The 24105-nt window shown below is 39.7% G+C and overlaps 1 protein-coding gene across 1 annotated transcript in view; it reads right to left on the reverse strand.

The window, feature by feature from the left end:
• LOC114654898 (uncharacterized) overlaps window positions 1-24105 on the reverse strand; it is a 352238-nt gene that overhangs the window by 198640 nt on the left and 129493 nt on the right. The window contains exon 6 of the mRNA XM_028805743.2: window positions 11529-11651. Within this exon, the coding sequence (XP_028661576.1) occupies window positions 11529-11651 (123 nt within the window). The remainder of the gene's footprint in view (window positions 1-11528; window positions 11652-24105) is intronic.

Consider the following 24105-nt stretch of genomic DNA (forward strand, 5'->3'; position numbering starts at 1 on the left):
GTTATGGCCTAATCCACAAGAATGCCACCACCCATTGTGGTATTGTAGGCTAACGCAGTGGAAGACTGCAGATCATCAAATCACATTGTTGTCACTATCACTTGATTCAACACATCGTTATGTGTTTTGGTTGAACGTTCTGTCCCACTCATGAATTTTGATGAATTACCACAGAATAGAAGAATGCATAGGAATATTCATGTTTTTTTTTTGCAGCACAATGTTATTTTATCAAATAGATGATAGCAGAATACAGTCCTGAATGTTATTTGGGCTTATTTGGGCAGAGAAATGCTTGGATTTAATACCAAGGAGGTTAACCACTTTACGATACACATTCTACAGAACCCGCAATATGCTTAATTTCAAACTATTTTGTCTAAGCAGTACTTTTCTCTCTAAAATTTCCAACTCACTACATATCTCCATAACCGTTCCTGTACTGAGTAGTTACTAGACTCTTCATACATGAAAATATCAGGAAGATGTGAATTTAGAAGAAATGAACAAACAAGGTGGTAGCAAAGTGATACTCAAAATAATAAGTGTCTAACTGCTCCTTGGACCTAACTAAAGAATAATGACAATAGGGCAAGGTGTCTATGTCACTTATCCAATGATGTATTTCTTGTTACTCCTGCTTTTTTCTCGGCTTACTTACTCCTGTGATGCTCTTCCTGACTCGATCATTCGTTATGATCGCTTCACCCTTTTGGCTCTTCGAACGAGTGCGGGGGTTTCTCGACATTTGACTCCGGAGTTCAGTTAAACCTTTGGCCGACTGTTTGAGGAAGTCCCGGCCTTCCTCGTCACTGTCCACGGCTTGGCCGGTCGCCGATGGAAACGCCGCCGCCGTGGGAAGCGTGGAGGCACCAGGGCTCGGCTCCGAGCCTCCCGGATCCTCTCTAGGAACAACTCTCCTGGCTCCCAACATGAGTCAATGCTCCCGAAATGCCTCTTGCCCTCGGATGCTCCGGTACACTTCCCTGCCTCGCTCCGTCACTGCCGCCGGGGAGTGAACTTTAACAACCTACGCCGCATCACGACAATGTCAGCCGCCACGGCTGGTGCGTCTTTGTTAACGTCGTCCCAGCCGGTTCGTTTTTCACATCCCCGGCTGGATTTATTTTGTGGAATGAATTCTAAGCTGCGTAAAGTGGATTTTAATGTTCTGCGTCCTGTACAGAGATTTACTTCACAGTCATTGGTTAAATTTGAACTATTTAACTCTCAATCTATCAGCAATAAATCCATACTGATTGAAGAACACATCAGGGAAAAAGGACTTGACTTCATGTGTCTGACAGAAACCTGGCACCAGTCAGAGGTTTACTCTGCCTTAAATGAAGCCTGTCCACTTGGTTACAGTTACTTGGAGGCAGCTCGCAGCACTGGGCGTGGTGGTGGAATAGCTGTTATCCACCGTCAGGACCTGGGGTTGTCCCCTATCTCAATACCTGCAATATCTTCCTGTGAGTGCCTTGCATTTAAATGTAAGCCCCCGTTTCCCCTGACTGTTCTCCTTATCTATCGACCTCCAAAACCCAATTCTGCCTTTATTCCGGAAATTACTGATCTTCTCACAACACTCTGTGCTACTTCTGCCAACATCATAATCTTAGGAGATATAAATATTCATGTTGACAATCCCACAGGTTATCTCACTGCTGATTTCCTTGAGCTGCTAGATTCTCTCAACCTACAACAACATGTTGATGTTCCCACACATTCTAGGGGTCACACTCTTGACTTGGTCATTTCAAACTGTGCCCCAATCAGGAATCTACAGGTATTTGATCTTGGTATTTCAGACCACAAAGTTGTGTCATTGGAGCTGCCCTTTTTCTCCTCCCGTATCAAACCAAAACGACAGATCTACTTCAGAAATCTGAAGAATATCAATGTGGATGCCTTGGCCTTGGACCTTACATTTCTCTCCTCTGACTTTATCAGCTCCCTCTCTGTTGCTGACCTTGTGGATTTTTACAACCAGTCCCTGAGCAGTCTCCTGGACTTCCACGCCCCTTTAACATCTAGGTCCGTCTCATTCTCGTGCTCAGCACCTTGGTATACCTGCGAGCTGCGAAAAATGAAGGCGGCTGGGCGTGTCCTTGAGCGGCGGCTCAAGGCCTCTGGGCTGACTGTCCATAAACAGGCTTACAGAGAACACATGAGAGCGTATGCAGAAGCTCTGAAGGTTGCACGGTCCAAGTTTTATTCCACCATCATCAGAAATGGCTCCAGCAACCCTAAAAAACTTTTTTCAACCATAAATCATCTTGTCAAACCTCCTTTACCTGCCCATTCTGAGACCACTGATGACAGATGCAACATGTATATCAACTTTTTTAAACAAAAAGTTGATAATATCCGTTTACACCTCTCTACCAAGGATATCTTGCCCTTCCCAACTGTTGACTCATTGTCTGAGACCGTCCATCCTCTTTGCTCTTTCTCTGTTGCCACACGGGAAGAGGTGGAGGATGTCATCAGGAAAATGAAACCGTCTACTAGTTCCCTGGACCCTTTCCCCTCACCCTTGCTGAGGGCCAACATTTCTGCCATCTCTCCACTTATCACCAGGATAATAAATCAGTCCCTCCTGGCTGGCCATATTCCTTCTGCACTAAAAACTGCTGTCATCAGACCTCTACTGAAAAAATCCACCTTGGATCCTGAAGTTCTCTCCAATTATAGGCCCATCTCCAATCTTCCATTTCTCTCCAAAGTCCTGGAAAAAATAGTTGCAGCACAACTTCACGATCATCTCAAACTGAACAATCTGTTTGAAAAGTTTCAGTCTGGTTTTCGCCCTGGCCATAGCACTGAAACGGCCCTGGTCAGGGTCACCAATGATCTTCTGATGACGGCAGATACTGGTTCACCTTCACTACTTATCCTCCTTGACCTGACAGCTGCTTTTGACACAATAGACCATAACATCCTTCTTCACCGCCTGCAATACACTATTGGACTCTCAGGAATTGTTCTAAATTGGTTTACATCATACCTGACTGGCAGAACTGAGCATGTCGCCCTTGGCAGCGCAAAGTCCCACACCCACAACGTCGCCTGTGGTGTTCCACAGGGCTCTGTGCTGGGCCCTATCCTTTTTACTATCTACATGCTCCCCCTTGGAACTGTCATTGGCAGACATGGTTTATCGTTCCATTGCTATGCCGATGACACTCAGCTTTACCTCAGGACTACTCCCACCTCCTCTACTGCTCCTCTGCCAACATCTACATTGTCTACCTGCCTGGAGGAGACAGAGGCTTGGATGAGGCTCAATTTTCTTCAGTTGAACAGATCCAAAACAGAAGCCATCTTAGTTGGTACATCACATCATCTTCGCTCTTCTACCATCACCAGTATTACTTTCTCTGGCCAAAATATTCCTCTTTCCACATCTGTTACTAATTTGGGTGTTAGAATGGACTCCCAACTTACTTTTGACACCCACATCAAATATCTCTGTAAGTCATCTTTTTACCATCTCAAGAACATCGCCAAACTCCGCCCATTACTCACCCTGGCAGATGCAGAGAAGCTCGTCCATGCCTTTGTCTCTTCCAGGCTGGATTACTGTAATGCACTCCTCATTGGGATTCCTGGCAAGAGTATCCAGAGACTCCAGTATATTCAGAACAGCGCTGCCAGGATCCTGATGAGGGTGCGAAAGTATGATCACATCACCCCAATCCTGAAAACCCTTCACTGGCTCCCTGTTTCATTCAGAATAGAGTACAAGGTCTCCCTTCTTACCCATCAGTGCATTTATGGACATGCCCCTCTTTATCTACAGGAACTCCTTACCCCCCATAACTCCTTACGTTCCCTCCGCTCTGTACTCACTAACACTCTTCAAGTCCCCAGAACTAAGCTCAGCAGCATGGGTGACAGGGCGTTTTCATCGGTGGCGCCGAGGCTGTGGAATGCCCTCCCTGATTACCTGAGAGCCCCACAGTCGACTGAGGCCTTTAAGCGAAACCTAAAAACTCATCTTTTTAGAAAGTCATTTTGTTAAAGTATTTTATAGACTCTTCTGTTCTTTTTTTTATTTTATTATTCTATTTTTACTCTGTAGCACTTTGGGATTGCTAAAATATAAAGTGCAATATAAATAAAATTTATTATTATTATTATTATTATTAGAAGGTCTTGTTTCTTACCTTTCTGCTTTGCCCTTAAAACTTTCTGCTAGCCGAGTGCTTGCCAGATCCTTTCCTCCCAAACTCCACATTCCATGGACTAATGGCAAGTAGGGGATTTTAAAGCCCAAGCCAGGAACTACTTTCAAGTGACTCCCTGGCAAATGAAAATCTTGCATGTGGTCAGTAATGGCTTGGAAACATGAGTTATACTGTGTCTAGCCGCCCCAGGTGTACCTGCAATCTTGGACACCATCTTCCCTTTAAAGGTTCAAGAAGGCTAATGATAACTGGTCCCCTCTCATTGACCAATGCCAGATATAACTGGTTTTGATAACTTCCACCCACTCTAAGAGAGAATGCTGTACTGACAGTCCCACGCGCACTCCATTATATATCATTCTCACTTGGAAGCACTCACGATTCCATACTTATAAACCCCTACTTTGAGAAAAAATTCTGACTTTCCATACCGTTGATAGCCAGAAAAATTTAAATATTCTGAGTTTTGGGCTGATATCATATAAGACACTAGTCCTCATGACATATGTTGTTGCTCAGGTAATTGAGATAGTACACCTGCTCCAATATCCACTATATCTCCTTCTTTCTATGTTTACAAGCCCACTTAATCCAATTCAGTGCCACAGCATCCTATACCAGCAGTATTAATTCAGGTTTGTGGCAACTATTCATATCTCAATGGCTAATTTCTGCAACTACAGTAATATGGCATAAGCTGAAACTATACGTGTTACCAGGATGAAACCTGTCCAAAATTTTGTGGAATGTGCTGGCATCTGAATAATAAATAACATGCAGTATATTAGCAATAAGAGTGCACTAACAGACAAATAAAGATAAGAAGCACTGTTATTTTAATTGTATGCTACATTACCACACACAGTACTTTTGAGACACAAGGCAATTACTGACCTTTGCATCATGCAGTGAAATACATTTTCTAAATTATTATAATTTTGGAAATAGGCACAGTGAACTGCCAGTGCATTATTCAGCCTGGCCACCTCTCAGCTCACATCTGAGAAATTGTCCATATTACTGCATGATATTTATCACTAGTCCACTAGATGTAAGGAGACTATCATTGATAACAAAAAGCCCAAATACCCTAAATATCTTGAGTATAATTTGATTTTAATTATATTTTATTTAAAATTAGGATAAAAAAGTGATAGAAGGATTTAAAATTATGATGGGATGTATTTCTATGGAATATGCCAGCTATTGCGATAAAATTAGTTATTGTACTAAAACATGTGGGCGCAGTTTGAAGCTTATAAAAGAAAGTTTTGAACAAACCACTGAATATTTTTCGACACACAAAAAAACAAAGACACGTGGAATAGGTTACTAATAGTGTTGATCAACAACTTTCGGCAGAACATTATTCGCAGTGAATTTACTGCATTCATGTTCACCCTTGTTCGTCACATTATTTATGGGTAATTCAGACAGTTTAGGAGAACTTTTTCCCCAGCACCCCATAATGCTTTGCGAGGCCAGTGTAACATCCCCAGAGCTGTAACAGCCAACATTGGATGGGACTGCCAACCCAGGTATATAATGCTGATCACTTGCATTACAGACTCTGTGGGACTTAGTTAGTGGTAGAACAGATAAGTAAATAATGCAGGTTCTCAAAATTTTATTTTTATGAAACCACTTCAAAAAATTGAACGAACCAGCGGCTTCAATCATGACACACCATTTAGAATTTTCTGCATTTAAAAGACCTAAATATTTTCTCTGACTTTTGACTATGATTTCAGCATTTCTGCTTTGTTTTGATGAAATATATGATTATGCATCTCTGACTGTGCTATTTCTTGTTTGATCTCATGGAGGCATGGTGGTACAGAGGTTGGCACTGCTGCTTCACTGTTTAGGTCACTTTTTTGGCCACAACAATCAGACCAGTATAGTATGGCAGACATATTCCTAGCCCTCAGAGATACTTTAAAGATGATTGCACCATTATAATCTAATCAAATCTAGTTCAGTTAGTACTTCCCCATTGACTTTTTTGCCAAGTTCAGCAATATTCGATAACACTTCCATGATTTCTCCAAGCTCGAGGCAAAGCGAACACCATTGAGTTCATTTATCACTAGTTACTACCTACAGTATATATATATATATATATATATATATATATATATATATATATATATATATATATATACAGTACCCTGTATCTTTGGGTGATATGTTCAAGACCTACTGCGAATGCCTGAGAAGGTGTACAGTATTGAATCCTACATACTGTATATTTCGTTTTTTGTTTACTTACATAAATAAGATAAAGTTTAATTGAAAAATTATGCACAATTAGACATTATCAACATTAAGTAATAATAAAATACACTGTACATTATTGTACTTCTGCTCTCTCTCTCTCTCTCTCTCTAAAATAAACAGGATTCTGACATTTAAGGGCTTGTTTAAACTTCACGCTAAGAACGCATACGTGCCTGCATCATGGCTGCCATGCGTTCCCAGCATTCATTTGACATGTCCTCTGAGCACGTCCTCAGAAATTAACGCGGTGTGTGTGCGAGTTGCAGTACCAGCAAAAAGTTGGGTGAGGAGCGGAGTGTGATAAAAGTTGGAATGTGATGTCAGAGTCTCTGTTTACTACTGTTATCTACATGTGACAGAAAGCTGCTTCAAGGATCCTACAGGATTGATGTGCGCGCTTCAATGTTTGATGAATGGTTCGATGTGGTGAAGCAAAATGCCGACATACAAATGCATTCGTGGTGTTTTTATATTCAACCATCGCATATTCCCGATCGTAATGACATGATACATTTTAAAGATTTTTAAGCACAAATATTGTTAATCATACCATAGAATATACAGCGTAATAGTAAACTAAATGTAAAAACATTGAATAACACTGAGAAAACCTTGAACAACAGAGAAAACTAACACTGCAATAGTTCGCGCTATAGTGCTACGAGCCCCTCACTAAAAACACTTATTTTTAAATGAGTTTTAAGCACAGGGAAAAAAAATGAACATTTGAAAAATCCGTAATTTAATAAACCACCAAGAAAAGTAACATTGCAACATGGCACGCTACGAACCGATCGCTGTAAACAGAAGTGAAGTGGAGGTTAAAATCCAGTAGAAAAAAGTCTTCATTAAATACAATGAGGTTAAAACAATGCTGGAATCTGTCTCTTTAAAAACAAGCCCTTATGTGGCCAGCCCTCTCTCTCTCTCTCTCTCTCTCTCGCTCACTCTTGCTCTCTCTCTCTCGTGTGTGTGTGTCTCTCTCTCTCTCTCTCGTGTGTGTGTGTGTGTGTGTCTCTCTCTCTCTCGCTCGCTTGTGTGTCTCTCTCTCTCTCTCTTTCGCTCGTGTGTGTGTGTGTCTCTCTCCCGCTCCCTGCACAGGGAGAGACTGAACAAGTGTGGAAATCATCTGCGCGCACAAACCGAAAGGGAAACTGGCTTGTTTGTATACCGAGTGTGTGAGTCGTGAACAGATGCAAAAGTTTGGCAAACTTTTTGGTCGTAAACCGATTTGTACATGTTCCGGGACATTCATGAACCGAGGTTCCACTGTATTTTGTGATTAAAGTGGACATTTCAATTTTAATCTCAAAATGTCCACTTTAACCTCGTAGTTTACTTTATCATTAAAGCAGACCGTCGTAAACGTCATCCCAGTTGTTAATCGCTATGAGCTTCTGGGGCTTCCTCCTGACCTGACAGCAGCGGCAAACAGCTATAGATCACCACACAGAACACATTAAATGTATGATATTCCAACTCTCTGCACATTTAGAATCCTTAGATTTATACTTGATATCACTTTCATAATGAAATGCATTAAAGCATGCAAGTTACATTTTACAGATAAATCGTTAATTTCGTTTAAATAATGAATACTGTTAATAATTACGCACAGATATGCAGATATGGTGACACTAAAATGACGCTAGTGTATGTGAGTGCTTGTATTCACCTTACGATAAGCTGATGCCCGTCCAGGGATTGTTTCTGCCTCGTGCCCAATGCTAGCTGGAATGGGCACATCCCTGGATTGATGGATTTAATCATTAAATATCCTTTTCAGAGATACTGAGGCAAGGTGTCATCGGAATTTAATGGGTGTTCCAGGCAATTCACAACACAGCGAAGCTGAACCTGTTCTCACCGTGATAATATCTCGCACTGCCACCTGGTGAATTCTTCCAGATTTAAAGTACGCGCGCAAGTATTAAAGTACGCGCGCAAGTATAAGTACAACGGTTGTGTAGCAGTACTGTCCACTAGAGCATGTGTTGCATCGTGTGAAGAATAAACCTGGCCTAAGTTTAACCCTCAATTGATAATGGAGCAATAAAAAATATGTTGTATACACAAACAGTTTAAACACATTTTTACATTCCATTTTTCCATTTATTTCTTAAAAAATATCTTAGCCTATTGTGGTTACTTAATGGCTTCACTGTTCTTTGTTGTTTTTACTGATAGAAAGAACTTCACAGCTTCTGTTAGGCTTTGAAGAACTGCCAACATCAATACATGTACTTTGGCACTTTGTGGGGCCATTATTAAGTAAAATTAAAGTTTATTTTCAGAATAATGCTGCGATGACACAGCAACATATGTAGACAGCGAGAACACTTTAGGCTAAAGGCTGGTTTATACTGCACTTGACATGCTGGCATGGCAAAAATGATGTCAGACACACAGGTTTCTTCCCGTACACCAGCAGGGTTTTTGCCACATGCTATGCATAGAATGTGTTGATCATTCATTTCTGGAATTTTCCATTTAACATTTTCAAGCCACAGCAAACTGGAAATAACTGAAAATGCGGAAACCGAATCCATGGATATGGGGGTTCTACTGTAGTACAGTAGACAGTGGAACTCTGGAGACCTTTAATTCTTGACTTGAAATAAACTAAATAAATAATATCCTGTCGTATTTATAAAAGACTAATTAAGCCGAGTGTCCCAGGGTGAAACAAAAACAAGTTCAGAATTAGCAGCTTTTAAAATGGAATTAGATTTACTTGAGAAGAAAGAAAGAAGTTACCAATATTTGAAAGTTGTAAACGTGTCTATGGTCCTCAAGAAAGAAAACAAAATGTAATTCCATAGTTATTGTTAGATTCTACATTATGCCTGGCTTTGCAGTTCTGCTAGTTTTGCCCTATTTCCCCTCATGTTGTAACTCTTTCAGGGTGGATGTCGATTATTGTTGAAATTCAGGGGTAGAGGATGGTAATTACCTGTAGACTATGACAAAACTCATCATTACATTTTAGTTTGACTCTCTTTGCCAGAACAAAAGATAGCTTTGTTGAATGGACCTCGATTCCCTGCGCATGCATGAGTAGTGAAGAGCAAACAAATTGTAAAATGGCATCGATATCTGATGAGAGTCCAAAGCAAATGCGCGAAGTAAAATACTCTGTGAACTACATAACGTAAGTAAAATACAGTATATAAAAAGTATTCCTTTAAGAAAACGTGCCTTCCATGTTTCTGAAGCATACTTGAGACAATAAAGGTAAACTGGAAATAATACATTTATCACAAATTCTTGGGACTATTTTCTTGGGGATACTTTTCTTGCTTGCTTGTCTGATCATAGCAGGTGTAATGGGTTGAGTTATGGCAACCATCATCCTTTAATCAATCTTGTTTCTTCAGTGGTTATGTTCTGCCACGGCTTGCGTTATTGTACGTTACCACAGTGCAAAGCTTAGTAACTTACATGTTTCTCTGACACAAAAGTCAACAGTTGCTTCATTGTGAATAGTGCTTATGGTGCTGTCTTTCTTGTCCTTCCACTTGATTGCAATTATTTTGCCCTTTTGCCACACACCTACCTACATACACGAGGAACGTTCATGTGACCAAATTCACCATGGCAGTACTGTAATAAAGTGCCGAGTGCATCAGTTTCAATATCTGTGATGCCGTCCGATAACCAGTTCACGTTGTCATCATTAATGGTTCAGTTGCAGTTTGTTCTAAAACTGGCTTTACAGTATCTCATTTGTGAATTTCCCATTGGGATTAATAAAGTATCTATCTATCTATCTATCTATCTATCTATCTATCTATCTACACGTTATTGTGTGTTTTGGTTGAAGGCTCTGCCCCAATAATGAATACTGATGAGTTAACATAGAGTGACAAAACCCATAGAAATATTCATGATTTTTTTTTTTTGCAGCATGATGTTATATTATCCACTAGATGGCAGTAGAATACTCTCCACAGAGCATTACTCAGGTTTAGCACTATACATTGGATCATGACAGCTTATCTCAAGAGACACTTGGGGTTAACCATACTTACAAATAGAATTCTGAGCCTGAAAGATGCACAAGGTTATCTCCATGGAGTTTAAAAGAAAATGCCAGCGCTTATTTTCCTGGCCAGAAAAACGTGACAACTGTGGTATCTTATTAAGGAGAAGATTTTTTTAAGTGTCCAAGTGTATTTTGACTAAATAATGATAAAATTGCTCAAAAAATAAATTATAGAAATAAAAACATCCATCCATCCATTTTCCAACCCGCTGAATCCGAACAGGGTCATGGAGGGTCTGCTGGAGCCAATCCCAGCCAACACAGGGCACAAGGCAGGGAACCAATCCCAGGCAGGGTGCCAACCCACCGCAGGACACACACAAACACACCCACACACTAGGGCCAATTTAGAATCGCCAATCCACCTACTAAAAGTAAAATGCTTCTAAGCTCAAAAACAATATAATTTAAATCACAATAAAGTCCATATTGCATCTGAGATGCCAAGGAATACTCTGCCCCAGAAAATGTGGGGGGATATTTTAAGAGAGGAAGAATCAGGAGATGAAATGCAGGCTAAAGCCTTGCAAAGTTCTAAATTGGAAAATCTAACTGATGTGCCATCCAGCCAATTCAAAATACCAGAAATCAAAGTCAAAAGAAAACAAAACACTAAGTTGTAACCAGAAGATCGCTAAACAAAATGCACCAGGCATTAAAGATTTCTATCCACAACTCAGATAACCTTGAAGTCTTTGAGCTGAACTTTATACTTTGAAACTCATAACATCATGGGTCATGACCTCTGGTCACCCTGCATAGCAACCTAACTAGCAAGAGTACACACAGAAAACTCAAAATGGAGACAAGAACAGAAAACAAAATGACATTGCTGAAAGATGTCGAAATATTTTAAATGTCATTACATTTTTTTTTATCAAAATAAGATTCAGCAACCTATACATTCTAACATGAACCAGAATGAAGAAAAAATGAAAAACTGAGCTGTAATGAATTTTTAACATAATCAAATCATAACATAGAAGGCTTAGTATACTAACAGTACTTACAACTTTTTGCAGATTCAGGTTGTTCACTTTCCCATAGCAAAGCTCCAACAAGGTGACTTCCTGCTTAGTAAAATCTTTCCCAGGAATTAGCCAGGGCATCGACAAGTTTTCTAAGTTAGCTACCTGTGAGAAAAATGCATACCTTGTAAGGTTTACAAGTTATCTTAAGTTATTTGAAATGCATTGTTTGATAATTATAAATTTTCATTTAAGCTGATGCATGTGCTGAAGAATGGGAATGAAACTGGAACAAGCTCCTTTTATCAGATTGTTTTTTTCTTTATTCAGATAATTACACAATCACTTAAAAAGGAAAAACGTATGCTTCTGGAAGCATATGTAATCTCATATAGAGGTCATAATGTATATTGTTTACGCTAGAAATTGGTTATTTAGAACTTTACCACACTTGAAATCAGTTTCAGTGCTTCTCAGAAATAAGAAAAAAAAATTACAAAATCTCGTAACAGGTCTTTTCATTTCCAGAAAAGCAGCTGAAGTTTTTCACATTTATTTAAATAGATGTCAGTACCCTTTAAAGTTAACAGCAGTTGTCAAGCTACCATTAACCTTCCTCTATTTTCCATCTCATTGTTTTACAAATGCTAATAGTCATGCTTCAGTTAGAGAGGCGAAATTCGACAACTAAGACAATGAGAAAAATGAAGTATCTGATCCTCTTAAAAGAGAAAACAATGAAAAATCAAAATGAATAGCAAATTTTATTATACAGTAGAAAAGGTCAATTTATTCAAATAATTTTGGATATTACTTTACCGTATACATCTATATTCTCTCAAATATAAAAAAAAAACATTTTATATTCAAAATAAATCCTGTGTGCTTCTTAATCAGCTAGATATAGATATACTTTACTCAATTTCAATCCAAAACTGTAAAGAATATGAAAAAATGTTATCATTCATAGCTGTCGATAAGTACCTTTTACTTTCAATTAAATAATCCATGAAATAAACTGACCACAGTTATCATCCCAGATATAAATCACAGAGCTGCTTATTCTTTTAAACTACATTTCATTGTTATATTTTTGCTATTACACACCCCATTTTGATTTTAGTAATTATGTGTAAATATGTCTTAAAATCATATATCAAGTTACAGTAACAAACAAACAAATGATTGTGTTGTTCTTGTTTATACTGAAAACATCATTCAGACACTCACAGGTGTAAGTTGGAAAAAGTCTGTTGACCCCTAAGGCTGATGACTTTAAGAAAAACTAACTGGAGTCAGGAGTTAGCAAACCTGGTGTCCAACCAATGAAATGAAATTAGAGGTGTGGCTTAGATATACTTTGACCTATAAAAGAGACTCAAACATTCCGAATTTGCTATTCACAAGGAGCATCTGCTGATGTAAAAATATGCCTTGTAAAAAAGAAGACCTCAGAAGATCTATTATCAAGAATTGATGATTTGCATAAAGCTGGAAATGGTTACAATGTAGTTTCAAAGAATTAAAATATTCATCAGTCCACAGTTTGGCAAATCCATATTACTAACCAAGAATAAACCGGATATGGACGCAGGTACACAGCGATGGGATCATGAGACATAGTGCGCAGGCTCCTACAGCACGCGTCTCATAAACCGCAAGAGAAGTGTGATCCACCGCGAATGAAGGAGTCACAGCCCAAAAACGAAAGAGCTCACCTAACGTAAATAAGACATGAAGCAACAACGCGCCCATAGCTAACGACTAACGACACAGCCACACAAAAAAGAGGATTCTGCGCTGCACCCCAGAGTCAGACGGAAGAGACTACGGGGGCCCCACAGGTCCACAGAGATAGTACGGAAGGCGCGGGAAAGTACGAAAGGCGCGGGCGCCTAGAACGCGAGAGTACGGCGTCCCCAAATGTCCACAAAACACAGCATAGTCAAACCCGAGATAGTACGGAGGGTGCATGCGCCTACAACGACTACCACATAAAACACACACACGACACCGGAGGTATAATATTAGCTTAACTAACATAAATAAGTGCTTACAACGCGTCACGGCTCAAAAACAAAGGAGCTCAACTAACGTAAATAAGAAATGAGGCAACGCGCCCATAGGTAACGACACAGCCACACAAAAAAGAGGATTCAGCCCCCCGCCCCAGAGTGAAACGGGAAAAAGTACGGAGTCCACAAAGGTCCACCATACACAGCATAATAGTACGGAGGGCGCGAGTTAGAACGAAAGCCGAAGGCGCCTACAACGCGTAATATAAATATACGAACACTCCGTTTTAAACGTACTTCATCCTCACACGTCCAAACTGTAATAAGAATAAACGAACGCTCCGTATTGAACGTTCGTCATCCTCACACGTCCAAACTATACAGCATAAGTGAATCATATTACAGTGATGCATTATTAACAGTACAAGCACAGAAACTGCTCCGTATTAACAGTAAATGCAATTATTCATATTACTAACGGTAAACAATGGAGAACTAATGGAGTCACGATCACAGCTCCAAAACTATACAGCTCCACTAACAGAGCTACAAACACGAGCCCGCATGGACAAAAACAATAGACGTCGGCGCCTACAACGCGCGTCTGAAACCGCGGAAGCAAAACTGTCTCGGCTCCAAAACCAAACAGCTCGACTAACGGAGCTACAAACATATCTCATACATTCATCAATGTATTTTGGGTTACCCAACACCGGGGGTAGGCGAGCAAAGCGAGCAGGGGGTGGAGCCCCCTTGTTGTATATAAATGGAGATGAGTTAGTACGCTGGCTACTCTCCCTAGAGTGGGCCTCCAGTCAAAATGACATTACAGGCCCAACACAGAATGTTCAATTACGTAAAAAAGATCCCTACAGCAACATCTAAAGGCTTCAAAGGATCATTGGAACAGGTTAACATCTCTGTCCATGAGTCTACCATATGCAAAACATTGAAAAGGAATGGTGTCCATGCCTCTGCTCTCTAAAAAATTACTACACTCCTTGACAGAAGCTTGCAAAGACCACCCTGACACTCCACAATCCCATTTGAAAAATGCTTTATAGACGGATAAGAGTAATGTCGAATTGTTCAGGAAGAATATGCAGCAGTACATAATGCTGTAAAAAAAAGTACCATTTAAAAAAATGAAAACATAATTCCATTGATGAAGTATGGTTTAGAAAGCATCACGAGTTTGAGTTGCTTTCCTGACTCGGCCAGGACAGGTTGCCATCACTGAGTGGAAAATGAGTTCCCAAGTTTATTAAGGGATCCTATGGGATAATGTCAGGGTGGCTGTCCATCAGGTGGAGCTCAAAATAAGTTGGGTGCTATTGCAGGACATTAACCCTAAACATCAAAATAAATCTACCACAGAATAGCTTAAAAAAAGAAAATCTGCCTTTTACAATGGCCCAGATAGAGCCAAGACCTTAACTCAATGGGGAAGCTGCGGAATGACCTGAAGAAAACTGTTCACACCAGCTATACCAATAATATGGCTGAGATGAAGCAGTTCTGTAATGAAGAAAGGTAAAAAAAAATTCTCTGGAATGTCATGTAGGTCTGATTTGAAACTGCTGGAAACACTTGCTTGAGGTTACTGGTGCCAAAAGAGGATTGACCAGTTATTAAATCCAAGGGTTCATTTATCTGTTCTACAGCACAATGTGAATGTTCAATGGGTATGTTCAATAAAGACATGAAAGATGAGAATTGTTTGTGTGTTATTAGTGTAAGCAAATTGTGTTTGTCTAGACTTGTGACTTAGATGAAGATTGGATCACATTTTATGACCAGTTACTTAATTTGATTTTGATTTGATTGAATATACTTTGTTAATTCCTGAGGGAAATTGTTTTTTTTTTTGCTTGACCTCTGGATCAATTTTCAAGTTAAGGGCCTTGCTCAAGGGCCCAATAGAATAGGATTCCTTCTGGCAGTAACTGGATTTGAACTGGCAGCCTTCTAGATACCAGTACAGATCCTTACAGTAGATATAGAGCCACCACTCTGCCCTAATACTGAAAACCAGGTAAGTGAAACCCTTGGAATAACATTTCCGCCATTGTATAACATCTACATATGAAATGCATTAATAAAGTAAATTGGGATCTGAATCTTTAAGCTTTATTATTAATAGTCCTGGGCGGCACGGTGGTGCAGTGGGTAGCGCTGCTGCCTCACAGTTAGGAGACTCGGGTTCGCTTCCCGGGTCCTACCTGCGTGGAGTTTGCATGTTCTCCCCGTATCTGTGTGGGTTTCCTCCGGGTACTCCGGTTTCCTCTCACAGTCCAAAGACATACAGGTTAGGTGCATTGGCAATTCTAAATTGTCCCTAGTGTGTGCTTGGTGTGTGGGTGTGTGTGTGTGTGCCCTACGTTGGGCTGGCGCCCTGCCCGGGGTTTGTTTCCTGCCTTGCACCCTGTGTTTGGCTCCAGCAGACCCCTGTGACCCTGTAGTTAGGATATAGTGGGTTAGATAATGGATGGATGGATTAATAGTCCTAGCTGGTTTATAAGCCGTCACAGGATGACTATGGCCTGTTATATGCTGAAAGCTTTTATTTCAGTACTCTCATTATACAAAAGTAGTTGCAACTGGTGCTCTTGTGAAAGTAAAATTAAGTACAGTAATTAATATCCACATCCGCTGATGAAAGAGTATAAACAAATGTTTGGTGTTAGATTTACTGTGTGATCCTGACATCTTGTGCTCCAAATCCACCTTAAAAAAAGGATAAGGGTCTGTGTATCTGTCTGTCCATCCGGTTGCTATGGCTCTCTCATTCCTAAAGATGGAGCAATAAAATATATTGTATTTGCAAATCCAGCAGAGGGCGCCACACTGCTTATACGAATACCATATAGCAGAGAAATGTGGTATGCATTGCATAGTGCACTGCAAATGTTAATGCTGAGGTCTTTTGTTGATGATTTCAACCTGCCTTAGAAGGGTAGCACAGCTAGTGTAAAATAAATAAGTAAGCAATTTTACTAGAACAGCACTTCTAAAGCCCATTGAGAAGTCAAGTAAAATGACACCTTTTATTGGCTAACTAAAAAGATTATAACATGCAAGCTTTCAGGGCAGCTCAGGCCCTTTCTTCAGGTGAGATGAAGGGGCCCGAGCTGCCCCAAAAGCTTGCATATTGTAATCTTTTTAGTTAGTCAATAAAAGGTGTCATTTTACTTGACTTCTTAATGCATCCAAAATGGCTGACATGGCACAACACATACTTTTAAAGCCCATTGAAATGATGTGCACTAAAGGAAGCTGCAATATAAAATCAAATATGTATGATTGCCTGTTGTTTAAGTTGCTCTTTAATACAGCATGTTTGAGCTCTAAGTCAATATCATCTATAGCCATACTTTATTTAAAAGGACAGCTACTATGCAAAAATACTGTGTATGTTGTGGCTGTGCTTTTACTACAACAGTTAGATTGCACAAAACCTTAGACAGACTGTGTCATTGTGATCAGTGTTCGTTTTTCTTGGAATTGGATTGTTTTCATCCAGTCTTTCTAACATGTGCTCATGCCATCAGAGTCTAAAACAGTGTTTCACAAAATGGAAGACCATCTGCTGTTACTCTCATTACAGAATCCCTTTGAGACCCAAGAAGACTTTTTCTTGTTTGTTCTGTTCTTATATTTTATTCCTTTAACTCTGAGTTTTTCACATTAAGAAAAGATGCCATTTATCAAATTAAAGGACACATTGTCAGTTTAAAAAATTAAGCTTGGCTGAATTCTAAGGAAAGATTCTTTTGTCATCTACACATTAGAAAATATATCTTATCAATAAGCATTGTCTTGGAGGTATGTTCTCAATATCCATTCAGCACTGAACCTGATTGCTCCAGGTCAGGCTCTCTTGAAAACAGAGCCTATCTTGGCATTAACAACAATCTGGATGGTGTTGGTGAATTCTTCTTTCAACATTTGCTACTGTTTTGAACTATTAAATATCGCTTTTGGTTTATTATACTTCATGTTACTGGGACATTATGGTTTAATTATGGGCGAGTTGTCACATGTTGTTGTTGGCAACCATGTTCCATTGCTATTCACATGTATACAGTAAATGCCTATGAAACATGCTTCATCATCAAATGCATACTCTGTCCTCTTCTGCATTATGTTTACCCCCAGAAAAAACAAGTTAAAAATCTTGATGATTTTTTTTTGGCAATAAAAAAATGTTATTATATTAATAGGCAGTCATTTTCTATCCTGCGGGGTTCTGCTGGAGCCTATCCCAGCTTGCATAGGCCACAATGCAGAAACAAACCCTCGATAGGGTGCCAGTTACATACATACACGCAAACCCACACACGCACACACACACACATATATCAACCACACACTAGGGATAATTTAGGACCACCAATATGCCTAGACTGCAACTCTTTGGACTGTGGAGGAAACAGAAGCACTCTGAGGAAAACCCATACAGACACGGGGAAAACATGCAAACTCTTTGCTGGGAGGACCCAGGATGTGAACCCTGGTCTCCTTACTGTACGGCAGCAGTGGTACCATGCACCATTGTACCACAATTACATCAGCATAAACATGCAAATACCAAAACGTTAACATACACTACTGTTCACTACTGTGCTGATGCAGATTTAGCACACATCCTTCATGTGATGTTTTGAGAAAGTCACCAATGCACAGCCCAATGTCACAATTGGGACAGCAGAAGTGTTCTCTTTGCACACTTTTCTTATATTTTTTCTGCTGCTTTCTCATGACAGGTCCAGAATGTCAGTGCCTGATGAGCACAATTCATGTGACCCTTGTGTGTAAATTAAAGGAATCTGTATTTCAATACTTAAATGAATAATCCGACCAAAAGCGATATTTTTTATATTATATATATATATATATATATATATATATATATGGTTGAAATAGTTTACTGTCAAATAAATGCAAAGAGTACGCGACACGTGTTTCGCCCTCATTCTGGGCTCATCAGGCGTACAAACTCCACTGCACTCCCTCTCGGGAATCGAACCTCGGACGTCAGCGCCAGAGGCGATGCCCCTAACGTTGCGCCACGGCGTGTGGTTCGTTTATTTGACAGCATGTAGATCAGGGTAATTACATTCACGACATTCGAAGTCTGTGTCACAATCTGATTGTATGGGTGGTTACCTACCAGGTAACGCTTGTGGTTGGCCAGCAATCTGCTAACATCCGCCACGGTGCCCTCAGTTTGTGAGGAGCAGATCATAGAATGGTTGAAATAGTGCTGACGTCCGAGGTTCGATTCCCGAGAGGGAGTGCAGTGGAGTTTGTACGCCTGATGAGCCCAGAATGAGGGCGAAACACGTGTCGCGTACTCTTTGCATTTATTTGACAGTAAACTATTTCAACCATTCTATGATCTGCTCCTCACAAACTGAGGGCACCGTGGCGGATGTTAGCAGATTGCTGGCCAACCACAAGCGTTACCTGGTAGGTAACCACCCATACAATCAGATTGTGACACAGACTTCGAATGCCGTGAATATATATATATATATATAGTTAAAAAATGGCCCAGAAAAAGTTTTAATCTCAACTTCAGCAATTCATGCTGAATGAAGAGAACAGTTTCTGATATAACATAAGTCTATAGTGATCATAGACAAAAACAATATCAAAAACTTTCATGAAAAATTTTATTTGTACTACATAATCCATATCTTAAGATGTCCAGTTGTTTGCTCAAAATGTCCCAAACAATGTACTTTAACTATTTAACAATATTTTAGCAAAATATTGTTTTGTTTTGTATAGTTTTGTGCGTTTTCAGTAAGAAACTGGATAACTAACATGTGAATAATGCAATACGAGTAACACAATTAGTTTCTTTTTTCCATGGACGTTTTTCACATTGTTTTCTGTTGTACAGCACTGGTCACCATCAAGCTCTGCTATATCTTAAACTTCTTTCTTACCAATCTGCATATAAACACAATTATTTTTTTTCTCAGCCATCACTACAAAGTACATGGGGTAAGTAACATGAAGTGTCCTCCAAATGTTTGGGACAAAGACACTTTTTCTTAAGTTACCCCCCCACTCCACAGTTTAAACTTACAAATCAAACAATTCAGACTTGATTAAAAGTGCACATTGCAGGCTTTCATTTAAGGGGATTTACATACATTTTGGTGTCACCGTGAAGAAATAACAACACTTTTTGTACATGGCCCCCCATTTCAGGGCTCCATAGTGTTTTGGACACAGCAATGGCAGGTCTATTAATGCTATGATAGTTAGCATTTTGTCACATATCACATATCCCTTACATGCAATGACTGCTTGGAAGTCTGCGATTCACAGACATCACAAGGTGCTGAGGATCTTCTCTGGTAATGCTCTGCCAAGCCTCTAATGCAGCCATCTTCAGTTCCTGCTTGTTTTGTGGGGCTTGTCCCTTTAAGTTTTCTCTTTAGCTTATGAAAGGCCTGCTCATTTATATTAAAAATGGGTGACTGGCTTGGCCTTTCAGGAATTTTCGATGTTTTAGCTTTGAAAAACTCCTGTGTTGCCTCAGCAGTATGTTTGGACTGTTATCTTGTTGTAGGATGAAGTATCGTCCAATGAGTTTTGAGGCATTTACTGGAACTTGAGCAGATCAGATGTTTCTCTACACCTCAAAATTCATTGTGTGTCTGCTGTCAGCAGTTCCATCATCAATGAAGATATGTGTGACAGGACCTGTGACAAGCCATAACACCACCATTGCCATGTTTAACAGACGTGGTGGTCTGCTTTGGATCTTGGGCAGTTCCTTTTCATCTTCACACTCTGCTCTCGCCATCACTCTGATGAGGTTCATCTTTGTCTTGTCTGTCCACAAGACCTTTTTCCAAAATTCTACAGGCTCTTTTAAGATCTTTTTTGCAAACTGTAATCCTGTTTTGTGACTAACTAGTGGTTTGCATCTTGCAGTGTGGCCTCTGTATTTCTGTTCACAAAGTCTTCTACTGGTGGTCTTGTCTGACACACACACATCTGTCCCCTGAAGACTGTTTCTGATCTGTCGGACAGGTGTTGGGAACTTTTTCTTTACCATTGTGAGGACTCTCATGTCATCAGCAGTGAATGTCTTTCTTGGCCTACCAATTCCTTTGTGATTACTGAGATCATCAGTGCGCTCTTTCTTCTTAATGATATTCCAGACAGTTAATTTAGGTCATCCTAAGGTTTGATTAATGTCGTGTTTTATTCTTGTTTTTCAGTGCCATAATAACTTTTTTGACTTACAATGGCACAGCTCTTGTCCTCATGCTGAACAATGGCAACTACAGACTCCAAAGAGTAGAAGGAAGCTGAGGTATCTTATAAAGCAATGAAACCCACCTGAGGAATCACAAATACTTGTACCTGTGATGTCAAATGTCCCAAAATATTATGGTGCCTTGAAATGGGCGGACCATCTATAAAAAGTGTTGCAAAGTGTTACATCTATACCAAAATGTATGCAAATCCCCTTAAATTTAAGTCTGCAATGTGCACTTTAATCATAACTGAATTATTTGATTTGTATTTTTAAATTGTGAAGCAGAGGAGTAAATTAATTAAAAACTGTGTCTTTGTCCCAAACATAGGGTGGAGGATTCCTTTTCAGTAGATTTTTCAGTAAATTACCTTATGTTATAAAGAGCCCTGCGATGAATTAGGGCCCTGTCCAGAGCCCAGCCTTGCATCCTCTTGTCCCTGTGCTGCCAGGATAAACTTAGTCTCCCATGAACTTGAACTGCGTTAAGTGTTTTTAAAAATGTTACATTACATTATGAAGTGACTGGTCTTACTTACAGAGTCAGTTTCTACCTTGTGCTTAATTATAATGATGAAGGTATAGCCTACAACACCCCATATGCCATTTCACCTGCAATGTATTCACTGGAAAGATTTATTATACTTTTTCCAGCAATATACCTGACTGGCATAAATCAAAAACATTTAATCCTGATCTAATTTTTCTCTGCCTGTGTGTTTGTTTTCTGTTAATTAGAAAAACACAAGTTGCTTCACTTTAGACTGCTGTCAACAACTAATCCAGAATTAATCCGGCCGATTTCTATCCTCTCACACAATCAGTTTATGTATTGATGAGCCTACAAGCTACTATAATCAGTGTCTATTCAGAGCTGAAGCTCTCAAATCACACTGTAGGCAAACATTTCAATTCTAAGGTTACTAGGGTGTTGTACCGTGTTAGCCATTATGAATGTAGAAAAAAACCAAGCAAAATGACACCTTTTATTGGCTAACTAAAAAGATTACAATATGCAAACTTTCGAGGCAACTCAGGCCCCTTCTTCAGGCAAGATGTAAACTCTAATTCTAATTCTAAGGTTATTTACTTATTTCTCAGACCTGGTCAAAGGTCAAAGTTTAGCTCAGGAGCAATGGCCATAATACAATAACAAATCCTAGATAGGGCTCCAGTCCATCACACACCCACGGCAGTCCAATTTTAAGCCACCAATTTACCAAGAATGCAAAGCTTTGGGATGTGAAAGAAAATCAGACTACCAAGAGAGAAAGCCAGCAATAACACATAATATGGCAGTTGCCCAAAAACATACCTATGCAAGGATATGAACCAAGGATGCTAGAGTTGAGAGGCCGAAAAATTAAGCACTATGCAAAACACTGTCTAGTTCAAAAGTTATTTGTACAAAAAGGTAACTTTTGCTTAAAAGTATAAAAAGTGATCAAAAATTGATTAAAGTTAGTAATCAAAAAACATAAAAGTGATCAGAAATCTTGCTGTGTTTACTAAACAGTGATCAGTAAAAGAGAGGAGAGAGGTTGGGAGCATGCACTGATACAGCCACCCCACAAGGAACCATGTCAGGATCCCTATTTAGGACCTGAGTGTAGCCGTGCAACAGGCGACACCTCAGCACCACACTAGTTTAAATGGAATGGTACAGTGTGAGTTTTTTTTAAAGTGGCTGGAGTACCAAACCTGCCATCAACATTGAGTTTATCTGGCATGTTGGAGGACCTACTTGCAGGGCTGGATGCAGGTTAACGTCATACCCAGGACAGCGCAATTGTAGGTCAATGGCCTTGCCTTGCCCAAGGGCCCAATGGAGTGGAATCAATTCTGGTGCTTACGGAATTCGAACCAGAAGGCTTCCAATTGTTGGTGCAGATCCCTAGCCTCAGAGCCACCACTCCAACTTAATATTACTGTCAAAAACAATCATCCATTCATTAACAGTTTCTTATAATCAGTTCTAAGAGTGGAAGGTTATAGCCTATTCTAAAGGCATTGTGTATAAGGACCAGGATGTGGGTGCCAGGGCACCCACTCATATAACTGTTGCTGCCCACCAATTTGCTCAGAGTGATACTCCCTTTTCAGCAATGGAAGATAGGGAACAGCTAGAACCCCAATCAACTGATTTAGTTTTCAATGAGATAAACTCTGAATATCTGATTTAGAGGACTCGGGTTTGTACCCAGCAAGTAGGCGCTTTCCCACCACAGGAACTTTTTTCAGGGATTAGGGACTTTTTACAAACTCAGGAACTTTTGTAGCATTCCCATTGCAAAAATTTGGGTCTTTTGTAGTTCCTGGTACTTGTTTTTAGCTTTTACTCCAGGGTATGTGCTTTTATACATAAATTATTGTGTGTATGGCTGGGGCAATCCATTGTACTGATTTGTTGACCACAAGCAGTGGCACAATCTTACAGATGTGTAAGTAGTTTGTACTTTGAAGAGTTATGAGGATGGAGTGTTGCACTTCGCACCGCAACAAACTTCATAGCAGCATCACTGGTGTGCACCGCACCGAAGCAATAATCTCTCCCATGAAGTCACAATCGATTCAAAATAATAAGGTGGAAGTGGCCCCCTGGGGAATCTTTGATCACGCCATACACTTCATTGCCACCTCCTTGGTGCACCACATCAAAGCAATAAGTGGGCTTGTCAGGGTGTCAATGAACTCCTGAACACGCCTCACTTTGCACAGCATAACTCTTCTTTGCATGTAAGATATTTTGCATAAAGGTTACAAATAGGGGAACACTTTTATAGCAACTGTATTAAACCTTATACTTTGTAACATATTGATAAATGAAAGAAGAGTTAACAGTGTCCAGGAGAGGTGCACTGAAGGACATCTTCAAATACATACACATCATTGATTTTTACACATCAAATAATGATGCAAGTTATTTCTAGATTTTGGATAGGCCAGTATTTGCAGTGAAGTAACCAAGCACTTAACCCAAAAGTTGTTCACAGCTACCACAGTAAACTAAGCAACCATCCCTCAAACTATCTGTCTTGCTCCAATATATTTAATAAATACTACAGTAATATTTTTTAACCTTAAAACTAGTTAGGATGTGCAGCAGACTGCTTGTAAAATTTGTGGATTCTACTTAAAATTGCACAAAGACAGGATCAATGACAGTTTCCAGAAAACTCATGCTTGAAGATACACACATAAAAGTTCTTTCAGCCATTATGAGAAACTCTCTTTCCATGGATATTTATCTATACTGGGACACAGACTGCATTACAGCTGTAAATAAGTAAGCCAATAAAGCCTGTCATATCCAAGGACA

The sequence above is a fragment of the Erpetoichthys calabaricus genome, chromosome 7 (genome assembly GCF_900747795.2).
Source record: "Erpetoichthys calabaricus chromosome 7, fErpCal1.3, whole genome shotgun sequence".
NCBI classification, from domain to species: domain Eukaryota; kingdom Metazoa; phylum Chordata; class Cladistia; order Polypteriformes; family Polypteridae; genus Erpetoichthys; species Erpetoichthys calabaricus.